General features: G+C 34.0%; 5 protein-coding genes across 5 annotated transcripts; 1 reads left to right on the top strand and 4 right to left on the bottom strand.

The window, feature by feature from the left end:
* Positions 1 to 441: 441 nt before the first annotated feature.
* Positions 442 to 3,469, bottom strand: Tsp_00611 (Gut-specific cysteine proteinase). Its single transcript, XM_003376384.1, has 9 exons — positions 2,853 to 3,469; positions 2,056 to 2,161; positions 1,695 to 1,928; positions 1,489 to 1,604; positions 1,216 to 1,418; positions 1,041 to 1,157; positions 846 to 974; positions 701 to 771; positions 442 to 504 (listed from the first exon to the last, which is right to left on the bottom strand). The coding sequence occupies exons 1-9, from the start codon at positions 3,467 to 3,469 to the stop codon at positions 442 to 444; spliced, it is 1,656 nt and encodes a 551-aa protein (XP_003376432.1).
* A 59-nt stretch (positions 3,470 to 3,528) lies between these two features.
* Tsp_00612 (conserved hypothetical protein) lies at positions 3,529 to 4,519 on the bottom strand. Its single transcript, XM_003376383.1, has 5 exons — positions 4,475 to 4,519; positions 4,239 to 4,307; positions 3,880 to 3,969; positions 3,646 to 3,708; positions 3,529 to 3,567 (listed from the first exon to the last, which is right to left on the bottom strand). Exons 1-5 carry the CDS (start codon positions 4,517 to 4,519, stop codon positions 3,529 to 3,531), a joined length of 306 nt encoding a protein of 101 aa, XP_003376431.1.
* Positions 4,520 to 5,946: 1,427 nt separating this feature from the next.
* On the bottom strand, positions 5,947 to 7,614 carry Tsp_00613 (conserved hypothetical protein). Its single transcript, XM_003376382.1, has 5 exons — positions 7,552 to 7,614; positions 7,471 to 7,482; positions 6,599 to 6,617; positions 6,318 to 6,388; positions 5,947 to 6,114 (listed from the first exon to the last, which is right to left on the bottom strand). The coding sequence occupies exons 1-5, from the start codon at positions 7,612 to 7,614 to the stop codon at positions 5,947 to 5,949; spliced, it is 333 nt and encodes a 110-aa protein (XP_003376430.1).
* Positions 7,615 to 8,260: 646 nt separating this feature from the next.
* Positions 8,261 to 21,846, top strand: Tsp_00614 (putative HEAT repeat-containing domain protein). The gene is made up of 27 exons (XM_003376381.1): positions 8,261 to 8,404; positions 8,493 to 8,678; positions 8,896 to 8,987; positions 11,236 to 11,460; positions 11,570 to 11,700; positions 11,767 to 11,910; positions 12,837 to 12,901; positions 13,141 to 13,286; positions 13,554 to 13,665; positions 14,016 to 14,214; positions 14,271 to 14,402; positions 15,027 to 15,185; positions 15,674 to 15,933; positions 16,059 to 16,301; positions 16,382 to 16,612; positions 16,725 to 16,819; positions 16,894 to 17,014; positions 17,100 to 17,224; positions 17,525 to 17,816; positions 19,546 to 19,644; positions 19,722 to 19,796; positions 20,499 to 20,638; positions 20,781 to 20,883; positions 20,961 to 21,075; positions 21,138 to 21,226; positions 21,473 to 21,677; positions 21,743 to 21,846. The coding sequence occupies exons 1-27, from the start codon at positions 8,261 to 8,263 to the stop codon at positions 21,844 to 21,846; spliced, it is 4,032 nt and encodes a 1,343-aa protein (XP_003376429.1).
* An 817-nt stretch (positions 21,847 to 22,663) lies between these two features.
* Positions 22,664 to 23,990, bottom strand: Tsp_00615 (conserved hypothetical protein). The gene is made up of 4 exons (XM_003376380.1): positions 23,892 to 23,990; positions 23,459 to 23,673; positions 23,136 to 23,263; positions 22,664 to 22,767 (listed from the first exon to the last, which is right to left on the bottom strand). Exons 1-4 carry the CDS (start codon positions 23,988 to 23,990, stop codon positions 22,664 to 22,666), a joined length of 546 nt encoding a protein of 181 aa, XP_003376428.1.
* Positions 23,991 to 25,735: the final 1,745 nt, after the last annotated feature.

The following is a 25,735-nucleotide window of genomic DNA, read 5'->3' as shown; positions in this document are numbered from 1 at the left end:
AATAATTTTGTTGCTTTGATTTCAATTCAAAATTTTTTTAATTCTAATATATATCTGCTGCTGAAGTTACTTTTTAAATATTCACCAGTTGTAATGTACATTAATATATTAATTTTTTAACATATATTGATTGTTTGTTGCAATATTTTTCAGTAATATGAAATCATTTGATTGCAATTGATGTTAGTTTTGAAATTTAAATATCATTTAATAAATAAATTAGCAAAAATTATCTATTTTTCAAAAAATATTTTGAGTTTTATAAATTAAAAACATTTTTCATTGAACACGAGACTTTTTCATTACTTAAAATTGCTCAATATATATTTATTTGCATTTCACGGTTTTTTGCTTTTGTTTTGAATAAATATCATATTGTAATTAAATATTTACGTGCTATTTAAATGAAAATTAAATTCAATTTTTAAACAACTTTATAGGTTAATTTTCAATGGATATTTTATATTTAAAACTGTTAAAGTTATTACTGATGTTCTGCTTACACTAAAAAATTTTTTATTTTCACTAAAACACCTGCAATGAATTAAACTTCAAACTACCAAACTGGCATCAGTAAACGTAAATGAAATAAAATAGCATTCAATTATTTGAAATTAGAAATAAATTTCATTCAGCAACTTTTTTCATATAAACAAAAGCAAAATTATATGCCAATAAATATCGCAAGTTAAAATTATACTTTTGCACGTCCAGCACTCACATACGACTCAATGCCACATTCGTCAAAGCCTCTTCTTATTTTGAATAATCCTGGAAAAAAAGATGTTTTTTCATCTTTTAAATTGCATATAAACAATAAAATAAAATAAAATAATCATTTTTACCGTCTTCACCAAATGTAGTATTCCATGAGTTGGCTACAAGCCAATACGGAATGTTGTCTTGTTCACCCCATCCAATAATTCTTACGGCGTGGCCTCCCAGAAAAATTCCACTCTCTTGTGTATAAACACCTTTGTGAAGATAAATTTGCATTATTTAAAACAAAAATAAAAATTCTGAATTGCAATTAATTTTACCTTCTTTGTAATGCAAAAAGTCTTCATAAACTGACATTCCTGCAACAATGGGTCCGTATAGTGAAATATCTTTCATCATTGATTTTTCACCAAGCCAAAATTGATAATATGTGCTTCCTGAAATTATCATATTTCTGTATTTTTTCAAGAAAAAAACAGGCCTGAAATAATTTACCATAATGTCGATCTTCATTCAAAGAAAGTGGATAAGTGGAGATGCAACTTTTGGAACATTTTGGAGTCCTTGTTTCAGAGCAGTTACTGCAGGGTGGAATTGGGTATGGTTTGCAGGTGTCATTCGAGCCGTACGGTCCACCAGTTGGCATACCGCTGTACACCCAATATTTGAAAGTTCTCTGAGGATATCCACCGTTACAACTAAAAAAATTAAAATAAAAATAAATACAATTTGACAATTTTGAAAACAAAAAAACGTTTGCCCAGTTACCCATAACCGCATGATGTACAACAGGAAAGAAGTTCGGCATCGGAAAGCAATGTCGTAAATTGACCATCAGTAGCAATGCACGTCCGGTCGGACATGACGGACGCGCTGGATACGGCCTTAAAATTGAAGTCAGCTAATCAGTAAAATACATAATATGCATACATAATTAGCATAAAAATGAAAACACAAAACAATGCACACAATACCCAACAGCTTCCACAGTTTGCTTGATCTTTTATGAAGCTGATCACTTTTTCACACTGAGGCCAATGTTTTCTGGAGTCGAATTCCACCGGATAATTGAAATTTTCCAAATTTAATAAATCTTCCGGCATTGGCATTTCATTTCGCTCTTTCACCGTCTTAGGCAACATCCTGTAGCCCAACAGCTTTTTGATTTCACCAATTGACTTATTTTTGAAATATGCATTTCGTCCAAACTAAATAATAAAATTTACATGTTTTCCATGGTTTGCTGATGTTTTCAAATTTATTAATTTTCAAAAATATTTTTTTTTCAGCTTAATATATAACAACGCATATGTGAGAAGCAAAACAAATTTTTACTTTCCAAGAGAAAGTGTTGCCATTGGCTTGCCGTTGTCGTTCCAATTCGACTTTCAAGCGTTCATAATTTTCTTCATAATTTTCCGCCAAAGCGAAAACAAACAAGCTGAGCAACAAAATTTTCATTGTTCTTTTTTTGATTTATCCAACCAGGACAACAGATCAATTACAAAAGTGTTCAAAATTTGAAACAAACTTTATTTTATATAAGAAAACATAATACAAGGATAAATAGCAAAAAACATAATATCAATAAACAACTGATAAGTTAAGTAAAAGCTGAAGGTTTAATTTGAACAAATTCGAGATAAAGCATTTGCCAAAAGCCTCCAGGCAGTGGTAAATTTTTCATTAAAATCATGTTATTTGATTGATAAATAAAAAAAGAAGATTACCCATTGTCAACTTTTATGATAAAAACACAAAATTACGGTCTCATTTTACGCAAACCGTTTCCAATCTGCAAACATGTGATAAAAGAATTAAATGAAAAAGATGCAAAAAATTTCACGTCGTCATAAATTCGTTACTAAACAAATATATGATTTTCAGCTTATCTATTTTCGTCACAGCAGCTTAACAACCTTGATTAACTGTATGCAAAAGTATTAGTTTTCATATATTCCGGTTCCTTTATCCCATATCAATTTAATCAGTTTATCATTTTCCACAAAATCAAAATTCACACAAATTTATTCTACGCAATAAACCGCAGCCCACACACAAAATATCAAAATCAAAGCGAAAAAAGGGAAACTTTTTTTTCCAAAAAATAATTTCGTTTAAATCTTTAAAACCTCCCAATATACAATGTTCTTGGATAAACAGCGGCCAATTCTGGCCACTGCACTAGCACATGGTCGGCAAGGTAGAAATAGTAGAGGATTTTACAAGTTAATGATAGTCTTGTTACCCTGCATACGCTCTCGACGTAAATAATGCGACAAGTGCGTCCGAACAGCAAATCGACGAAAAACGCAGCAAAGCATACCGGCAAACAAGTTCCGGGGCCATTGCATAGCAATAATTCAGGCTTTGTTCGCCATATTTGTACCAACGACTGACCAGTGGCCACAAGCGTCGGCAGAAATACATTGCTAATTGACTGTTTCACTTCTCTGCATCTGCGAATAGTGGAAAATGAAACGTTATCGTCTTTCAGCATAGGCTTCACTTTTTCTACACTATTTGAATCAGTATCTGCTATAATAAAGTGTATTGGATTGTATTTTGAATTGTCCAACGATTGAACAAGTCGAAGAATTTCCATTGTATGACCACCGGAACCAAGAACGACGCATGTGCTAACAGTTGAATTTGTTCGTCTGTGACGGAGATGACGACGGTAACGGACAATTAACAATAACGAAAAGCACACGCAAAAACAAATGAAAGCACAAATGAAAAAGGACATTGTTTTACAATTTGAAAATTTGAATTTACTTCACAGAAACTATCAACTAAATGAGCTGTTTATCGTTCATGAACATCACATTTTAATTCCAGAACAGCCTAAAATAAAATGCTTGTAAAGTAAAATCAAACATACTAAACATTAAAATTATTAATGAAAAAAAGAACTTACTGAACCAACGAAAGCGGCGGATGACCAGGTTCTGCGCCGTGTTGAAATCCTAAACATTCACTTGTCAACTTCAAAGTGTTAGTTAATATGAAAAAAGAAAAATCGAAACTCAAAGAACAGCCATAAAAATCATTTTATCACAACAAAGCGTGATAATTTTAATAACTTTCTAAAATCAACGAACGATACCCAGATAAATTATGAATGGAATGTAACAAAATTGCAGTGAAAATGTGAACGCTTCTTTTAGCGCGATAACAAAACGCTTCTGGTGGTCGCTTAGGTGAATCATTTTGTTCTCCAGCCAAAGGGAAGATATTAAACACAATCTACAAGATGAAAAGCAAGTCGCTCGTTTGAAAACAAATAAATAATACACAACAGAATAATCTCAACAAAACATACAATTAATGTGCGAAATAATTCTTTGAATAAACAATTTTAAAAAGTTCATTATACATATAATTTTTATTTCCATTAACTATATTACTTTTACTATGATTATTTGTGCAATTTTAGGAACAATTACTCGGATTACTGTAAATTTATTACAAATTCACTGCTCATTTAATTGAAAATCAAGTTCAAATAAACTAACCAAAAATTTTACAGATTCTACTTTCAGTGTCACCAATTTGTATTTTATAATATTCATCTTATCTGTATGCTGAAAATGATTTAAATTCGTTTCAGCTTAAGTGCTTAATTTATTTCAATATTTTTTGCATCTCACATAATGCATTATGCAACAGATGGCTAGGAGTTCAGTACCGAACTGTAGAAAATCTTAAACATCATCTATGCCGTGTACGGCAGAAAGAGAGCAGTACCTACGAGAAGACCAGACGACCGATCGGTAGAAAGAGTAGGGTGATACATGATAATCAGAAAGGCTACGGTAGGTGATGGGGAGAAAGGGTTCGTACGTGGTGTTCGGTTGGCGCTAGACGGCAGTGTGATCTATCACGGTGATTGTTGGTAGCACGTTCTAATAAACACTTTAACGATTGTGTAGTGTGTGTTTCTCTTTATTACCCTGAATGTCTTCGTCGACGCGCGGAGGCCCCAAAGAGTAACGAGCCGCTCCCCCGGGCGGGTTCGTTCGTGCTACCAGCTGGGCTGCTACCACAATGATCGTTAGAAGACGACGCGCCGGTTTCGACCGGCGGGTTCGTGTCAGCGGTCATACTGTCCGTCTGGCAGCTTCCGACCCTGCTACCCCTTTTCCTTTGTTTGCGCTTTACCGATGACATTCTCCCATCCAAGAGACGGATGAAAAGTTCAGTATTTATTTACAAATATCCACAAGGACCACCATCGATCCACCACCGTATATCCCAAAGATTATTTATCTTCCTTCTTCGCTACTGACCCACTCCGTTATGCCGATATTCTTCTATGATCTTCAAGGATCAATCAATCCATGGTAGCTTCATTCGTCTTCTTCCTCTTTGTGATCTGGACATATATATACAGTAATGGTTACACGTCAACTTGCGTCCGCTACATAATGCGTTGGACTGCAGTGACCGACGGGACAGTCCTGAAGCAGAGACGTACCCGGCAGTATCTACGGAAAATCCGTTACAATAGAAGCCTGTCCGGGAATTTGCGCCGAGGGGAATCGCAAGTGCCTGTTACGGCACACCGCCAGCCAACGACGAGAAATGGACAGCACCGAAAAACCAGAATATTTCTTCTATGTGACCGGCATACCGTCGTCGCGCCAAGCCGTCAGCGTCCGTCTCTTCATGAATGACGCTGTCCGACGGGAGCTTTCCCTCCCTGAAACCGATCGAGAAAATAAGCCAGGGAGGAGCTAAACCGCCATGTTCTGGACATGCCATGCCGAGTCCCAGATCAGTCTAATAATGGATTTTGAGGGCCTACGACAACGACAGAACCAGTGGATACGAAAGTTCGCACAAGTTGGGTGTTTGATATGGAAAGCAACCGGAAATCAGAGAACGAGTTGGTCGTGCGTTTCACCTGCGGCGTAGCGTCGAGAGAGATCCGCAGAGAACCCTGTCTGCGTGAATTGTCAACGCCGAAGCAGCGACATACTTGCCACATCTGCAGAGATAGCCTGGTTCAAGCCTTGGAGGCCCTGATCCGATGGTTGAACTACGTGGAGACGATACGGGCAAGTTCGACTAACACACGACCTGCCCGAGGGGCAACGGATTATTTCCGATGCGGCCAACGCGGCTATTGCTGCAATAGGTTATGAAGCCAGCGTCAGCTTCAAGACAAACAACAAAGAATGGAAAGGTGGCGACCATCGTCTCGCAGACCGGCAACGTGCTCTACGTCGCAAGCAAGGTAGAGAAGTGGAAAATTTTGTTTCTGGTCAACAGTGGTGCGGTGGTCTCAGTAATCCCCAACTGGATGTGGGATAAGGCCACCTCAGGCCGGAAGTTACACGGAAAATGTGATGAAAATAATACTGCAACATCCTCTGCATTCGATACGTACTGAAAAAAAATTACACCAACACTGATCAGAACTTTATGAAGACAAAAGCAGAAGTAATGAAGCATTAAGTGTTTGAAAGCCTTTTTCTCTCTGAATGCAGTTTATATTAATGTGGTATTTTAATAAATGTTTTGTGCTTTTTGCAAATTGTTATTATGATTATTATTTGATTTTTAAGACACTATCATTAAATTCTTCTTACGTTTGCAACAAATTTTTTAATTGAAGCCCATTTCTCAGAACAACGTAAAGAACTATCAAAGCACTGGCAACCTTTATTTATTATGATAATTTTTTTATTGCTTATGCTATACCGCAAAATACTGCAGACACTCAATTGCTTTTGTTTGTCGAAGAACAACTTTAATGTAATTTATGCAAAAAATGCATTACAAAACTCTGAAAAACTACCATTTACTTGATTTATTTTTATTATTACAATAATATTGGTTTTTTAGCGTGATAACTAATCTGAATCTTAACCTACTGTTTCTTCTGAAAACTGCAAATATTGGACTAAAATTGTAAATTGAAAATTGTACATTATTAAGCAATTAAAATAAGGTTTTCACCTGGTTAAAATGACCAGTAGAAAAAATAATTGTTATCATAAAAAAAAGATGAAAAGGAATTTATATTTTCTAAGTATTCAATTTATATTATGTTAAATAATATCATATTTTATGTAATTATACCTTATTATATCTTTGTTACAATCGGTGAAACATGGAAATAATGCTGAAAATTCTGTTAATGTGCAACATGTATTGCACGAAAAATGTTTCTTCAGAATGCATTAATTAATAAAATATCATTGTTTAATTTACTAACAAGAATTAAAAAACATAATGTTGCTCAAATTTTAAAATTTTATTACGTTTAATTCACATTTCTACTAAAACCAGCACTGTGGCTTACCTGCTAATAATTACTTTAAAAGTCCATCTTATTTAACGCTCTGAAAACTAGTTTTTGTGATTTTTTAAACGCTCTTTCAAATGTTCCATTTATTATTCGATGATTATCTAATTTCGCCAAATTCTTTAAATTTTGAAACTGTCAATAAATCAAAATCTTGTATAGAATTTAATTAGTACCACATGTTCCATTTTACATCAGCAGTGCTTATTGTGTGCATTACTTTTGTCTTTGTGATGTTTTGTAGAAAAACATTTTTTAAGTAACAAGAAATTATTTTTTATTAAAAAATCAAATTCTTTATCAATAAAATGAGCGAAACCAATTTTATTATTAACATACATAAAAACTAGTTTTATACTTGTTATTAAATAAGTAAGCTTTTAATGCAAAGTTGACACTGCACCTTGTTTAAATCAATTGCAGTATTTAAAGACGGGTGATCCGCCCTGAATAACTTTTTCATAAAAAATAAAAAGTAACGAAAGAAATTAAATTAATTTGATTAATTTGTTTACTTGGAACAGTTCTTTCGACAGTGCAGTTTTGATTTGTAATTCATCACTGCTCTCACCATACATTTTATATTCTGTTTTATAAATTTCTTAATTCTGAGCAGAACATTTTCTTTTATAATAATCCAAAAGCTCAACCTTGGCTATCCTATCTGACATAAATGCATATGCAGTTGGGGAATTTAAATAATCAATGTAAATGCGAAAAATATTTCTGCATTTTGCACAAGTTTATTGTTAGGAACGAAATTCTTTGTTCAGTTTTGTAATACTTAATTAAATAAATACGCAAAACAATTTGTGTAATATTCATTAGCAGTAATAATTGGGTGGTTATTTAAAGTAAATAAATTAAATAAAATTAAGTTTCATAAAATACTTGTTCACAAAACTGCCTGCAACATTGGCAGGGAAGCTCTGTCATTATTTAGACTTACATATTTATAAAATTTATTTTTTATTTTTTATTTTATTTTATGTCGTTGATGAGTCTTTTGTCTTATTTCACATGATTTTTTGATACTTTTTAGTTTACTGTAATTTTTACGACTTGATTTTCAATTGTACTGTAGTCATTTTCTGAAACATGTCTGTAGCTGTGATTGTCTGTAAATGCCGGTGGTCATTGGAAATTTTTACTTTTCTGCACCTTAAATAAGTTAAACAATGCTTCAAATAGGATATAATTGATTAATTTACTGATCCGCGCGTCATGGGGAACTTTTCTGAGCTGCTGAACAAAAACAGCACCGATCCAAAGACTCGTGTCGAACTTGGTCAACAGTTGCTGGACCTTATTCAACGCGAAGGTGTACCCAACGATGCGAACAATCTGACGTTGTTCATGGATGTGATGGTACAATGGTTGAATGGCACGAATTTTAAGGTTGCATTTTAAAGTTTTCTTTTTTGCTTCTGCAGTTCAACTTTCTTTTTATTATCAGGTAGCATTGCTGGCTTTGGAAATACTCAGCCTTTCCCTTGAAGTTTCCGGGGCAACGGTTAGTCATATTGTTCTTGAAAATGCTTCTACCATAATGGAACGACTTGGAGACAATCGTGAGCAAGTTCGTCAAGACGCTGTTGGGTTGTTGCTTAAGTTGATGAACACTCCAGGTTGTACACCGCAGGTAAGTTGTTTTGCTTGTGCATGGAAATTGTTGATAAAGTTGCAAGTTTCTTCAATTGCAACATTCTTTTACTCGTAACTGAATGCTGTTTTTATTGGTTTATTGAGTAATGCTTTTTTTTCTTACTTTTTTGGATTGTTTATTTTGTTAATAATGTAAGCTTAATGTAAACAGTTGTTGTTTTTATCGATGCTTAATTTGTCGTTTTATTTTGCAGGGTGTTTTGGACCGTATCGTTGAAGGTTTTTCGCACAAACAATGGCTAGTTCGTATTGGAGTGATGATTGTACTTCAGCAGATTTTACGATCGTAAGGCAAATTGTGTCCTTTTGCTTGCTGTTGTTGTGTTATTTGCTGATCATCAAAATAAATTGCCCACTTGTTTACAATTTAATAAGATGCTCCACTAGTGATATGTGAATGGTTTGTTTCACTTTTCTCATTGCATTTAGCACTGCATGTGTGCATGCATGCAGAATTGAAATCACACCAAAGATTGAATTGGAAATTTTTGAATTTTTGGTAACGTCAGATTCTCCTTAGCATTGTCCACGTTTCAGTGGTAAATTTATTTCACTGAAGGAGTTAAGCTGATTTTATTGAATTGGCAACTGCAGTGAAACGATAGGAGACAATCGATACAGTATATATGAGCGTAGTCAGGTCATTTTCTTCTATTGACAACTGCTAGTTTGTAATTTGAAAAAAGTGCTCGCTTATTGCTTCAGAAGGAAAAGCGATCGATGAAAAGTCGCTTTCCACTGTTCACCAGGTTTGCGATGTTTCTTAACGTTACGGTCAGAGGATGTTTAAATATGAATAATGTTCAAATTTTTTTCCACCGATTTTTCCAAAGATTTAAGGATGTATCGAACGAAACGAAACCACATTTGTTTGGCAAAATTCCCTTTCCAAATATCGTGACGTTGTCTAATTAGCGCTGGCGCGAAAATTGCTGCCCAAGGTCGCTTGATTTCGTCTTTTATTGATTGACAACAGACAGGCGAACTTGCGCAATGGAAAAAGCACCAGTCGAATATATATATATATGAATCTATTGCCAGTGTTGTCTGTCCTCCATGCACACCCGTTTCCCACTTTTTGTCATTTGATATTTCTTGTTTGGGAAAATTGCTATCACAACCACCATTTGACTTTAAATATTTGCAAAACAGGAACGAAATTACGATGCTTCACGTTATAGCACGCGATAATACTTATTTATCGTTGTTGACAAATTTATTATTTGTTAACTTATTTTAGAATTATTTATCCTCTGGGCTGTTTTTTTTCCTTTTTGTCATTCTATGTTGCTTTTGAATAGTTAGTTTTTTTTATCAAAATTATTATTCCAATCTAAGATAAACAATATTTTTCAATTATTAGTTTTCCCGGTTTGTGTTTTCAATATCGGCGTTGATATTAAATCCACGCTTATAGACAGATTAGCTGTTCCGTTTGCTTCTCATCAGTGGCCGCAGTTGATGCCAATTTTGTGAAATACTGAAATATTTTACACTTTGTGTCCACACACACCTCTGACCAATCGGAGGTGGACAGCTTTTGCACACTCTGTTCACATTTCAATGGAAAAGTTTATCGAAGTGTCACGAATACATACATCATCATCAGTTTGCGAGTTAATATCCAATTTTTCAAAAAATTTTAATTTTTGTTGAGATTTATCTGTTCATGTGTGTAAAAGAGCAAGATTGTTTGTTTTGATCATTTTAACTTATTTACAACTAGTCGATTTGATTCTTTCCATTGGTGCATTGCCCTAAAACCGCGCTAAGAACATTCTTCTGACTTGGGATTCTGATTCTGAGCAACAATTTATATAATTGATGAATTTATTATCATGAGATGAGTTTTAAAAGTGAAGCAGTTCAGAGTTGGTTGTTCATTAAGCAACCTTTAGCGCAATGATAAGATGATGTGTGGTCTCGGTCTCTGACGTTCCAGTGGAATGAATGAGTGAATGAATGAATTTGCTTGCTTTCTCATTTCAAAGTTTACGTTTGATCGATCGTCAGTTTCTAGTTGACTCGTGAACGGAAATTGTTATTTAAAAAATATCCAACGGTTGGTTTATGCAGGTAATTTGTGTGAAGGAGGACCAGTTGTAAATAATAGCATAGTTTTTAAATGCTTTTGCACTGTTCAAGCTCATTTTATTTTTTGCAACTTTATGTGAAAAGAGAAAGCAATTTTAACTGATATGAAGCTAAAAATAATTCTGTTGAACAAAGTTGGCTTTGTTCAACGCACTGCCATCATTGCACTAATTTCATTTACAACAAAACGTTGAGTGATTTTTCAAAATTTAATTAATTGTTTTTTGTTAATTTAATTTTTTTTGTTATCTTGTGTGATAATTTTAAAATGTTCAAGTGCGTGTTGCATGGAGAGGTGAAAGTTTCGTTTTAGTTTATGAAAATTTAACTTATGCACTTTAACGAATTTCTCATTTTATTTCACTTTGTTGTTTTCAGAAACTGCTTTATTATATATTCATCTCCAAATTCAAAAAAAATTTTCATTCATTTTTTTCCAGTGGAAATTTTATTTATTGCATTCAACTAGCGTTAACAAATTATTATAGTTACGGCCCGTCTTGTTTGCAATTGGGTAAATTGGTACCATCGATTTGCCGATTGCTTGCAGATCCTATGAATCAAGTCAGAGACGTGGCTACGGAAACTCTGGTCGAAATGTACGTTTTCTTGGGTGACAAGCTCGCCATGGATATTCAACGAAAACAGCTTGTTCCGAATGCGCGGTAAGTAGTATCTTTTTTAAATATTATATATATATATATATATATATATATATGCATACATGTATATTTTGTTTTTTGTTAAATTTATTATGTTGAATATGTTTATTAGAGCGGCTGCTTTGTTTTCCCGTTTCGAGGATGTGAAACGTAACGGACTGGTGGGCAGCAGTTGTAGTAGCAACGGCACCGTGGGCAGTGCGCTGGAGTCTGTAGCAGATTTCACCGATGCAACACCGACTGGTATATATAAATTTATGCGTTGTGTTCTTTCTGTTTCTTAATTCTTTTGTTTTTTACTTTTTCCAGCTCATCGTCAAATATCCAGTGTATCCACGTTGAAGAAGCCATTGTTGACTGCTGTGAAGCAATCAGAAATTTCGAATTTCACGGGGAAGCGTGCAACCAGCGCCCCGCCGGTTAAGCGTTTACAAACCACTAGTCGATATGCAGGTACGAAACATTCTTCTGTACATTTTTATTTTACTTGTTCTACCCAGCAATTGATTGTTGATAACCGCCACATGGCAAGCAGAATCAAAATTTCATTTTTATTCAACTTTAATGTTAGATTTGCTTAAATTATTTTGTCTTGCTTTTTGGCTGTATTAGGATGAAAATTCCTTTCACATGCTTTTAATTTAAGTTAAATTTTGGTTTTTTTCTTTATTAAGGAAGTGTGTGACATTAAGATATTTCTCGTAGGTTGTAGCATAAAAGAGAATTTTTATAGAAATATTATATTAATTGTTGTGAACAACATACATTTTAAACTGAATATGATTACAATCATGCAGATATCGCAGAAATGTAAAAAGTGTACATTGAATCCAATACTTTACAAATTTGACGTTCCCACTTGGGGCTGCTTTTTCCAACGTTATCTGATTAGCTCACAGCTTTGCTCTGTTGTTTAGTTCAATTTGATTGGTTTTAAACAATCATTCTTATTAAAGCTTGCATGTAGATAGATGCATGTAAATTCTATTTGATATCGACTTGCGGCGAGTACAAAGCAGTAAAAAAAGTGGCCCCGGGTTTGTGTCGTAAATCAGTTGTACGTTTGATGCATGTATGAACTGATGTAATGTTTTTTTTTTATAATATTAATATTTCTTTGAGCGAACAAAACTATAAATATGTTTAAACAATTTGGCGCAGCATTGATTATTGAATGTTTCTGATCATGCGACTCCAGTAATCGCTGGATAGTGAACGTTGAACCGCTTCGTTGAATTAATCTAATTTTTTTCCTTAATTAATGAATGAAAGTTGAATGAAAGTTTGCTTTTCAATTTTGATTAGTTGTTTGTTGCTTTTCTTAGTTATCTTTATCTTCTTCTTCTTGTTGTTGACTATTAATTAATTTTCCATTTCAGGTAACGCGGGTGCGGTTGATGAGGAGAGCTTTTATGCTGCTTTTGAAGATGTGCCGAAAGTGGAGGTAAAACTAATGCACAAATATGATTTGCTGCATTTTTTTTCTTTTTGAAATTTTGAAAATTGAATTGTTTGTTTGTTTGTTTGTTTTTTAGATATATTCGGCCAAAGAGTTGTCCATTCAGCTGCAGCAGATTCGAACGATTGTCATGAATACCAATGGAGACTGGGAAAAGCGTGTTGATTCAGTATGAAGCGAAATATCAAATCTTGCTTGTGATCAATATTTTTTCTGTTATACAGTTGAAACGCCTCCGGTCGCTTTTGATAAGCGGAGCCAGCCAGTATGATGAATTCTTTGTCGAACTCCGATCTCTGGAAGTGCCGATGCAGATTGCTGGCAAAGATCTTCGATCGCAAGTTGTTCGAGAAGTTTGCATCACCGTTGCGTGAGTGGATTATGTTAAATTTTCTTTCATCGTCTAAAAATATAAATATTATATTTTTACAATTGATAATTTTTACAGTTGTGTTTTTTTATTGTTCAGATATTTAGCCGAACGGTTGGGGCCGAAATTTGATCACTTTGCCGAAATTATCCTACCATTGTTGATTTCTTTGATTCAAAATTCGGCAAAAGTGGTTTCCACGTCGGGTTTGATTTCTTGCCGATTTATTATCAAAGTATGTAAAATATGTAAAATTGAATTTTCAAGAAAAAAAAAACATTTTTTCTTCTATATCTCAACTTTTGCAGAATACGCACGCCCCAAGAATTGTGCCCGTTATAACTGGATCGTTGGAGTCGAAATCCAAAGAAATTCGAAGGTAAAATGCCTTGCTAATACGACAAAACTTTTTTGTCATCCAAATTATTCATTCATCTCTCTCTCTCTCTCTCTCTCTCTCTTTATTTTATGCTAATTTTTGTTCATCATGTCTGTATTGTGGTAATAGTTAATTGATTTCATTAGGTGTTGTTGTGATTTCATCGCAATGATGTGCCAGCAGTGGAGTTCTCACGAGCTGGAAAAAAATGTCGGTGCTTTGCAGGGCGCCATTCGGAAAGGTCTGTCGGACGCGGATCCCGAAGCCAGAGCATTTTCACGAAAAGTATGGATTTTATTTTTTGTTGTTTATAATATTTTTTCATTAAATTCTTTTTTTTTCCTTTTCAGGCTTATTGGTCATTTTCGGATCATTTTCGCGACCAAGCAGAGATGCTGTTTCAAAGCTTGGATCCGGGAAAGCAGCGTCAACTGCTCGGCGAAGTAAGTCAGTCGTCGTCCAGTCACAGTTTGTACAACGACTTGAGAACGTCTCAAGAAAGTGTGAAATGCTCTACTGCATCACAATATGGCGCTAGCCGAGCAGGAGGTGAGCCGTGTTGTTGTTCTTGTTGTTGTCCATTTTTGATAAATTTCCATTTTAAGGAACAATACCTTGCTTACGGTCAGCCAGCGAGATCGACACCGGTGCAGTACGTCGTGCTGTTGCGATGAAGCAAGCCAACGCTGGCAAAGCATTCTTGGGCGTGGCCAGTTCGTCGAACATGAACTCTCTACGTAAGTTCTGATCAAATTGAACAATAACGCATCCATCCGGGAAACATCATGGCTATTTTTTATTTATATTAATTTGTCTTTTCGTAAAAATTACGTTGCTCGCCAAAGAGAGTACAACCGTAGTGCATTGATATATTATTTTTTTAACATATTTTTCTATTTTTGGCAAAATTTTATTCTTATTCATATTACTTTTATTTTTCTCGAATTTTTCATACTATTGTATTAGATGCAGAATTTTAATAATTTTAATAAATAAATAAGAAGTATTCCAAATTCGGCGTTAAAACGGATGGCAAGAGAACTTTTATAGTTGATTGTATTTAATGTTGACGACGACTAGCAAAAACAGCTATGTGTGGATGATTCCCCACATGTTTCGACAGGTTCGTCCGTTTTTCCCTGTTTGTGAGAACAAGATGCGGTAAGCTGTTTGCTACCTATGCGCGTCTTGTTGTTTATTTACTTATTAATTATTGTCTTTCACCTATTCACAGTTTGTATGTCTTCTTTGTTAGTTTTTGTGTATCACCCACCACCTTTTCACACCTGGTAGTGTTGTTATCAGAGCACTTTTTTGTCTGATTAATTATTTTTGATTTTTTAATTTTTGTATTTTTGCAGCGCGTCCGATGAAAATGCTCTTGAGCACGTCTGGCAATCATCCGAAGTTTGGTCGATTTGGCGCACCGAATCCGTCAACAGCAACAGCAGCAACCTCTACAAGACTAGAATCCACCCCGAGAAGTCCCACATCCACGTCGAACAAGTCTGTTTCTCAGCGTAAGTTTTGTTTGTTTGTTTGTTTATTTCAGGTGGGAGAATATTTTAATTAATTTTGTTCACGTTTGAAGCTGGTAGCCGGAGCAGTTCACCAACGGCCAGGAGCAGTTTGACGAACAGTGCCCGACGTGCACGCCCTATTGCTAATATTACCGGCTTTCGTTCTCAGACCAGCTCTCGTGACAGCAGTCCTTCTAGAAGTTTGTTTGTTTACTTGTGTTTTTTGTTTATTTGTTCAAAACAAATTACGGAAGGAAAGGTGAAAAAATAATTTTTGATTTTAATTTTATTTCAGCGCCACGTCGGCTGAGTACACCGGATCGAAGTTACTACTCGTTCGGCCGCTTCTTCTGTACCCCTGCGCGAGATGCGGATTGCGCTAATGTCGTCGGCGTTGTAAGAATAACTCTATGAACAACAATATTTTGCATGCATAATAACAATAATAATAATATTTTTCAATTGTGTTTGTTTGTTGAAGAGTCGAGGCCGTAAATTGGACGACGTTAGCAGCGAATCTTCTCCGTGCTTTTTTGGCGAACGGTCGTTTCGTGGCAGTGAAAGCAGCGAAAACAGCAGCAGCATGATGGATGTGCTGCGCAGTTGTTCTTCGACAGTTTGGATTGAACGGAAAGAAGGTTTGCTTTGTTTGCAAAGCTTTTTCCGGTCGGGCGGGCGTTTGACTGCGGGCGAGTTGAAAAAAGCCTGCGATCTTTTTGCTCGACTGTTCGTCGACCCGCATCACAAGGTTAGTTTCATTTTTATGGAACTTGATTATCAACTTACCACTGTCCTACTGTGTTTTTGAAATTTTACATTTTTAAATATATTTCTTTTTAATTTATTTATTTCCTTTTGTATATTTAATCTCAGATGTTCACCGTATTTTTGGATACGGTGATTGAATTTTTACAAGCGCACGGATCGGATATTCAAGATTGGCTGTTTGTTTTGCTATGCCGTCTGTTGTCGAAACAGAGCAATGAATTGCTTCCGTCGGTGCAGAGCAAGCTTTTGAAAACGATGGAAGTGGTTCGGGCGGTTTTTCCAGTCGAAGCTCAATTCCAAGCGTTGACTCGTTACCTCGTCGATCCCACGCAAACTCCGAACGTGAAGGTATTTTTTTTGCTAAATTATTATTCGCAACTTCTTTTTTATTAAAGCTCATTTATTTTGTGTATGTGTGTAAAATTCAGATGAAATTGAATGTGCTTAATTATTTGAACGCGCTCATTTATTCCATGCAATCTTGTCACCTTACCGACACTGCTGACATGCGAATGGCCATTTCGAGAATTGTCCAATGGACCGGCGAGCCGAAATCGACCGAAGTCCGTCGAACTGCGCAAGCGACTCTGCTGGCATTGTTCAGCTTGAACACGACGATGTTTAGCCAAATTTTGAGCAGTTTTTCCAAAGCATATCAGGTAACAACAATTGATTTCAGTCATTTCTTCTTTTTCTTCTTCTTCTTCTTCTTCTTCTTCTCTTATATCAATCAGTAATGAATGAAAAATTTGAAATTTCAATGATTTTCAGGATACTGTATCTCGAATTTTGCATACCCACGTCAGGCATTTTCCTGATTTGTCAACTTTGTGCATACATGATTCAGCGGAACAGTCGTCGAAAGTGTAATACATACATATCATTTCAATTCATTGTCTACACTGGTGTATATATTGTTAATTATTTGTTGTTTTTTCAGAATTGAAAGAAATTCTGATGTTCAGGATAGTTTACGAAGAACCAGTGAAGAAATTATGAGATATCCGTTTTCGTCAGATTGTAAAACAACAGGATCCAACGGTTCTACCGTAGTGGACTCGGTGGATAATTATTTTGTATTGCTGTCAACTTCTTGTTCTATTTTGTTTGTGTTGTACTTATTTTTTAAATGGATATTTTTCTCAGAAAAACGGTTCTGCCGGTCAAGGAGGGCGTTTGGAGTTGCTCAGCAATGGCGTCAACACTGACGAAGAACGACAAGAGGAGATTATTGGCCAAATTTTGACAGAATTGTCCAATCACAACGCGAGGTTTGTGAAAACAGAATAGAAATTTATTATTTTTTTTCTGTGAATGATCGGTCTGTTGCAGAAATGTGGAACGTAAGAAGGCGTTGTCCACTTTGAAGCACGTGTCTCGGGACGGCTCGTTCACGCTGTGGGAGGAGAATTTCAAAACGATTTTATTGATACTGTTGGAAACGCTTGGCGACGACGATCCCGATATTCGTGCTGCAGCGTTGCCAGTTTTGAAAGAAATTTGGTAATAATAATAATAATTAATTGTATATATTTTTATTTTTGTGAATAGCATTCTATTTTCCATTTCAGCACAAGACAACCGCAACGATTTCAAGATTATGCAGAGTTGACCATTTTGAAATTGCTCGATGCGCACAAAGACCCGGAACGTAAAGTGACCAGAGCAGCCGAAGACTGCGCGACAGTGTTGGCGTTGCATTTGGCGCCGTTGGTCTGCTTGCGCGTGTTGACGCCGGTGATTTTGAACGACCAAGGCCCGGCTTTGTTGGCGGCGATCAAAATGACCACCAAGGTGATCGAACAGATGGACACTGACGAATTGTTGCGCATTCTCAAAGAATTGGTTCCGGGTATTATTATGGTGCGTGCCGTGTGTTGTTTCGAGGGGGGAGGGAGGCGGGGCGGGGAAAAATATACCTCTCTCTCTCTCTCTCTCTCTCTGACTTGCTAATATTTTCAATTGTTGTTTTGTTTGGGCAGGGCTTTGAAAATCCCACGGACAGCAGTGTACGCAAGGCGAGCGTGTTGTGCTTGGTGGCCGTGCACAAAAAAGTTGGTTTTGAAGTGCTCGAACCATTTCTGGAGCCGTTGAACTCGAGCAAGGTATTTTTTCTTCTTTGTGTTCACGTATTTATATCTCTTTAAACTTTTTGTTCAGAAGAAATTGCTATTCTTGTATATACAACGAGATGGTCGTCCACAACAGCAGCAGCAGCAGCAGCAACAACTGCAACAAGAATAAAATTGTACCTGAAAATCATCTGGGCCGTTGCACCCATCATTCTGTGTTTTTCGTCCATTTATTTCTTTATTTATTCATTTATATATTTATTTCCCTCAGTTTATTTTTCATTTCCATTTCATTCATATTTTTTGTCAAACTACTGTTTTATTATTTGTTCCAGTTATTAATCTATTATTATTTTTTGACTGTTTTATCGTACTTTTTTTAAACTTTTTCTTTTTCGCGCTTCATACACTGGTTCGTTTTCGAGGTGGTGACGCTTTATTTACTCATTTATTCATGATAAATAAAACACGTACAACAGAAATGCTTACAATTATACATGTGTGGTCATCAAGTGTTGCAAATTTTCCACTGCGAGAATGGAGAAAAACAAGAAAGACTTTCGTTGTAGAGAAACATCATTTTTCATATTCTGCAATTTCTCGTTCATAATTACTTTGGAACTATTTTTATTCCGTTTGAAATTTCATTTTTCAGATTCGACCTGTTTTTTCTTCAACTTTCCCATTTCGTACAAACAAATACGCTTTCTCATATTATCTTTCTTTGCTCTTATTATTATTTTGCTTTGCTCACTGATTAATGTGCAATAGCAGTTGTCGTTTCTGTTCGATACAATGTTAATACGGTTTTTCTCGATTTTCAAACGTTGATCAACAGTAGTCTAACAATAAAAATAAATATAAACCATGACTCGTGTCGTACTTGAAGTTTGGTGCCGATTTGAAATTTTTTCTCGGTTCATTTGCATTTCAACTTCTCTGTCAAACACTGAAATTTGCTACTCTACAGTTTACTTGAAAAAGAAAGTGATAGTCAAGTGTAAATTTAAAATTAATTCAACTTTTTTCAATTGAAAGAAAATTATTTTTTCACTTTCAATTCGTGAAAAAGTAAAATCTATGAAGTATAAACAATTGCCTACAGCAGAGTCTTTTGTGTATAATTTTTTGACTGAAAAAACTTCTAAACATTTTTGATAAAATTCAATATTAAATGATTTTGTTGATGCGCGTGATTATTGATTTTTTTTCTTTGCTTTTTAATAAGGAGAAATGAACAAAATACACGATTAATACCTTCTGATTTGATAATTATTCTGTAATTCTACCGTAACTTATTTCAAATTTTTTGAATTAAATTACTTGTTTAAATGGTAGTTATTTTTAAGCCGTTAATGTATTAAAGAGCAAAAAAATCAAAATTTTTATTACCGTAAACATTTAATGGATCCAGATCGCTGGCAGTTTTATTGCGATATAGAAGAGATTGAATCTGAATCAGTGAGCGAGTTGTGTTGAGTGAAAACTGTTGTACAATTTTTGAAAATTGTCATTTTTAGCCCACATGGGCAGGAAGAAAATGTATCATCTTTCTCGTCGACTGCGACAGTGCAATGTTCACAGAAGATGCTTGTACAGCTTTTCAAGAAAGCATCACAGTAATAATCACTTTACAGCTTTGATTTAGTCAGGATAAGTGGAAAAAAGTTTATCGATTATTATTATAACTGTTCAGGCAATTCGCGACATATACTGTCACAACAGTGTAACTGGTGAACGGGATTATTTGGCCACAGTTTTATATAATACGGTAAAATTGGTTTTGCATGTAAATTTGCATGAAACGAAATTTTAATTAAGAAAGCCTCGATTTAGAAAAAGGCGGAAAATTCACACCGCTTCAACGGCATTTCTGTTCTTCACAATTTGAGTCTTCCCAGCGTGGAAAAGGTGAAACAACTGGAACGTCTGTGCAATGGTATGCGAGAATGTGATTTGCCGAATATATTCGGAAGGATGAAAAATTTTTGCATGTATTTCATTTGATCCAAGGTCCTCCGTTTAACTATTTCGATGAAAATTACGGCACTGGACAGTCGAACATTGACGAAGTGTTCTGGCTTTCAGCAATGATGTACAACGAATGGTGAAATTTGAAATATGATTTTTGCGTATTATATCTGTATTTTTTGCTGTAATTTGCAGCAAAGTGCAAAATCAAAGACGAACGATATTTCTGTTTACGAACAACGACAGTCCGCATCACGGTGATGTAGAGTTGCGCGTATGAATTTTTGTGTACTGTAATTTTTTTTGAAATTGATTGTTAATATTGAAGAAACGTGGCCGGAAAAAAATTAAAGATCTGAAAGAGAAAAATGTCACTGTTGAAGTGGTTGCTGTCGGTACGACAAACTTTGTTTTGGACAACTTTTACAAAGTATTATTATAATTTTTCATTTTCGGATGTGAAAGAAATGTTTAAATGAATTTTTATTCATCGTTTTCTCAGGTAGCTTTGGCAGATGAACATGCATGTCATGATGATAATTTAACACTTGCTAATCGTGCGGATGATCTGTTCAGCAGGTTGTTTATGCATATTTCAAATTTCGAAAAGAACCATGAAATAAATGATCAACTTTTGATATTGTTAGAATTGTGAAGAAAACCCGAACCAAGCGTGGTTTTGCAACGTTGAATTTTTCACTCGGTCCCGCAATTGACATCTCTGTTACACTGTAATGTAGACTTTTATTATTGTTATTTATTATAATTTGCATTGAAAATGCAGTTGTAGATATAACAATATTTCAACAGCCAATCTTCCTCCGTCGGTGATGTTGGATGGACGAACCAATGGCGAGGTGAAATTAATTTCCAATCTGTTCGATCCCGTAAGGATTTATTATAATTTCTTTTCTTTTCTCTTTTTTTTTGGAAGTTTGATAGCAATATGCAAACTTTTTTTGAGGAAACTGGAGAAAAGTTGCATCGATTCAATCTTGTGAAATATCAAGAATACGGCAGGAGGCGAATTGCGATGACTGAAAAAGAATTGGAAGAAATGTCATCCTTTACATCTCCCGGTAATGTTTACCATAATAGATTGTGAATTATAATTTGTAAAATTATGCAAATATTTGTTTAGGTTTAGTTTTGTTAGGTTTTCAGCCGTTGAATCGATTAAAAGTTTATCATCATTTGCGACCTGCTTTTTTCATTTCTCCAAATGAAAATGTAAAATCATTTTGCTTTTTATTTTTGTTTGCTTCTTTATTACAATGATAATGGTTTTCAAGATTATAAAAGGCAGTACGGTGTTGTTGAACGCTTTGATGAGAAAATGTTCCGACAGGGAGATGACCATGATTTGCCGTTTGACTGCACGAAAGAACACGTCTCCTAGACTTGTTGCTTTGGTTGCTGAGGTATTTTCTCCATTGTGGAGGAAATTATAATGTGATCAAGATCAATTGTTCTCAGATTGAATCAGAAGAAGCAGCGCAAAGCACCAAATGTCGACGATTTCATGGCATTTATTTGCCGTATGAAGATGATTTGAGAGATTTGCAAGCAGTGATTGCTTCTGCTCCGAAAATTCAAGTCGACAACCAATTGGTCGATTTGTGGAAAAAAGTGATAAAACGTATGCAGATTCAATATACTGTTGGGACTATTCAAAATCCAGGTGTGAAATGGTATTTTATTTATTCATTTGGTATTGATAATTTTACGTTGAACATCATTTTCCAGTTCTTCAAAAGCATTATCGTACTCTTGAAGCGGTTGTATTGGATCGTGAGAAAATTGGACACTTTGTCGATCAAACAAGTATACACAACAAGTTTACAACTTGAATAAAACTGACAATTTAATTAATATTATATTTATTAGTGAATCTGAAATGGATTGACAATGAAGCAGGCATGTTGTTAGAACAAATCAAAGAGCATTTGAATTTTGATGATCAAGTAAGTATTGAAAAATTAAGAGAAAAAGTAAAACCAGTGTGCGCATATTTTACTAGTTGATATTGTTATTTCAGAAAAAATCCAGCAGCAGTTATACTGATGTGGAATTTGATTTGGAAGCGGAAGCGAGAAACGGTTTGGTGGGTTAAAAAATCATGTTCACGTACAAAAATTTAAATATCAATTGTTTAGTTGGGAAAACGTACTGTAGTTCAGCTGCGAAATGCGTTACGTTCTAAAGGAGTTGTAATTGCGTCGAACACGAGAAAACCGGAAATCATCAAGCGCATTTTAGATTTATACGCTTTATAATGGCAACTTTATATTTTATATTTATAATTCAATTTTGCCCGTCAAAATTGTCAACAGTTCATTATAATGAATTTTAATATTCAAATAAATTTGTCCAAAACAGTCTGTTTACGCGTTTCTTATTGTCAAATTTCATTTAATTGTTCAAAAACTGGGCGCCGGCTGCAGTGCTCCTATGCTTGCACTGGAAATGAATTCGGTGTATATTGAGGCAGGCAAATATACGCTTTTGCCGATTGCTTTTTCTGTCGTCTTGTTGTCACTTAAAATGCCATAAAGTGTCCATCTTGCGTCACTGCCTTGGCACATCAGCGGGCTGCCATTGGAAAGCTGTTCAAAAATGAATTGCATTAAAATTTAAACTTTACACATCCAACTGCATTTTTATAATTTATACAATTTGTTCCGACTTAAACGGACCACAGCTGATTGTATCCCCTTCCACTTTGCAGTTTTCCGGGTGTTCAATACGATCTCTGACCGGGTAGAAGCTGTCTGAAATTCAATGTTCAAAAATAAATTATCAAAGTTGAAATCAGTTTTTATTGTTAGAAAAATAAAGTTTTATATAACTTATATTAAAAGTTTTATGTTAAAATATGCATTTCTTTTTACCTTTTTTTATAGTTGGCAATTTTCATTTTTTAGCCTTAATTTCTCTCGTCTTTTATAAACGTTAATTTATTTTACATTTACATTTGTATGGTTTGTTAATAATAATAATAATGCAATGTTTAGATAATGATTTGATTTTCGACGAGTAATATTTGGATGTTTCAGCATCAATAATGCAGTACAAAACCATTTAATTAAATTTACAATTGGTTAATTTCACATTAAAATTGCAGAAAATATTTAATTACCTCCTCGTCTTGCATAATATGCAGCGTAACATACTGAAGTTGGCAGTTTAATTCCTGCTGCTGGAAGTTTAATTGGACTTGCTCCTCTTACTTTTTCTCTTAATTCTATAAGCGCAATTTTGCCATCTCTGGAAACGTATATACTTTTTGGTTGGAAGTTCTTTTGTCCTATTTTGATTTTCACTAATGCAGGAAATTCCACCTGAACTCTTTTCGCTGTTCTTAAGCTGAATAACAGTTTTGTGATGAAATTTCAAAAGTTGCAAAAAAAGTAATAGATTAAATTTAAAAATAAATAAATAAACAATTACAGTACTTACTACTGTTCCATGATAACACAGTCCGAGGAAGTCAAGATGAATTCTTCAGGTGGAATGGCTGGACTTTCGATAAGCACACCCGAACAACGTCTGCTTGGTGTTTCAATCAATGCAAGCCATGGAAACACATCGGGCACAGAAGATTCTTCAGCTTTTGCCAGCTGGCTTAAAGTCAAAGCTAATCCAGCCGTTGAACTTGCAGCAAAAGCAACTTGGCACTGTTAAAAATGAAATTGTGAAAAATTTCATTGTTTTGAAACTTAATTTTATTATTACGACGAAAATAAAATTATTCATATACCTGAAAAATGAAAAGTAATATGTAAATGAGCATTTGAATTCAATTTAATTTCGTAGCTGCGTCAGCAGAAGAAAACTGTCAAAAAAAATTCTCTTCTTCCACATTAAATACTATTTTTGAATGACGTATAAATACAACGTTTGCAAATAACTCTCTTGCATCGTAAACATTCTTGTAGAACACACATCGAAGATTGGTTGTTTTGCACGAATGACGCTTTGCTTGTTTGTGCATTTTAAAACAATATCAAAATAACTGTTCACATAATTTGTATCTTCAAAAATTTAATTATTGTTTTTCATTAATCATCATTTCGTTGATATTTTATAAATTTTGTTATTATACCCTTTGTTGAATCAAGGTATATAAGTGTATTTATTATCAAATTGTTCATATTTTGAAAGAAATCAACAAACTTACTTATTGCAATTTGAACATTAATATTGAAAATTGATAATGCTTTCACTAATGTTCACTGGCAAGCAAAACAATCTGAAGGAAAGCTGTTAAAATTCTTAAATACAGCAAAGCAATACAATAAAACAAACAAACAAATAGACAAATAACTTAGCTATTGATGAAACAGACCACGCAATGAAGTGTCATTATGAAAAATACCATAGTGATAATAAAACATGACATCTTTTCTTATATCAATTTTTTACCTAGAATGTTGAATAATTTATTTGTGAATATTCCAGAAAATTGAATTCAAATTTAGAATTAAAATTCATATGTTCGGCATTATTATAATTTTGTTTATGTATAAAACAATAGACTTGTTAAATTTTAAAGCTACAATGTTTTAGAGTGCAAATTATACAAAAAATAACATTATTTAAAATGTTAAGATAATGTTCATTCTTTTAAAATTATAAAAATAACCATTTCGAAATCAAACAAAATATAGCATTTTATTTCTTTCCAAAATATAATTAAAAAAACTTCACTAGACTTTCTATCAAATGTACCGCTTGCATTATTGTTGAAATGACGACAAACAACGACAACAGCTAAGGATAAAATTTTTTTAATGAAAAATAAATCAAGATAAGTAATAATCAACACAAACAAAAATACAAGTAGATCACAATTATACGTTAAGACATAAACAATTTATTTATTAATTGCTTTAAAAAGAGACAATAAGCAAAGTTAGAAAACAAAGCATCTGCTTGTTATATATCTAAAGTGTGCATTCATGATAAAAAACTCAATATTAAGCATATGCATAACCGTCATTTCTTAAACTGGAAACAAATTAATTTTAACGTGTGATTTATCTTCAATATTTTACATTGTGTATTACTACACTGTTGTTTATCTGAGCAGTTATAAAAACAGTAAAAAGAAGCAACCCTTTTTGCATTAAATATTTATATCCATTCACATATTCAAAATAAATATTCGCAGTAAGTTATTTAATAAACAATCTTTGTCAATACCAGATTTCAGTATTAATCACTAAAAACATTTTAGCCAACAATACTTTTTATATATGATTATCAACTGAGTTTACATATAGAAATGAATAAATAGTTGAAGATTATTTAAAATTTTAAAAATTTACAATTATTACTCATGCGTATTTATGTAACAATAAAATAAATAAACGGATTATACATATATACATTACGTATGTATGTATAATATTGATTCATTTATTGTTTGTTAGTTTTTCTTTTCCTATGCTTATTTCCAATGAAATATATTCATGCAATTTTGCAATTCTGAAAAATGACTCTAATGTCTGTTTGCTAATCATTTTCATCACAAATTCAGAGACCATTAGCAGTGTTCGATTGAAATTGATTACATGTTGCTACTACTTTTAATTTCTTTTCAAAAAATGAATAAAAGGATACTTGTCGTTTGCTTGTATATACATATAACATTTTTTGGAATTTGTTTTATTAAAAATAAAACTACAACTATAAAAACAAAAAAAAATATGGCAAGCAGGTTAAAAAATGTTGGCC

Source organism: Trichinella spiralis (assembly GCF_000181795.1).
Source record: "Trichinella spiralis strain ISS 195 chromosome Unknown Scfld4, whole genome shotgun sequence".
In the NCBI taxonomy this organism is placed as follows: Eukaryota; Metazoa; Nematoda; class Enoplea; order Trichinellida; family Trichinellidae; genus Trichinella; species Trichinella spiralis.
This window is presented reverse-complemented; position numbering and strand designations above follow the sequence as displayed.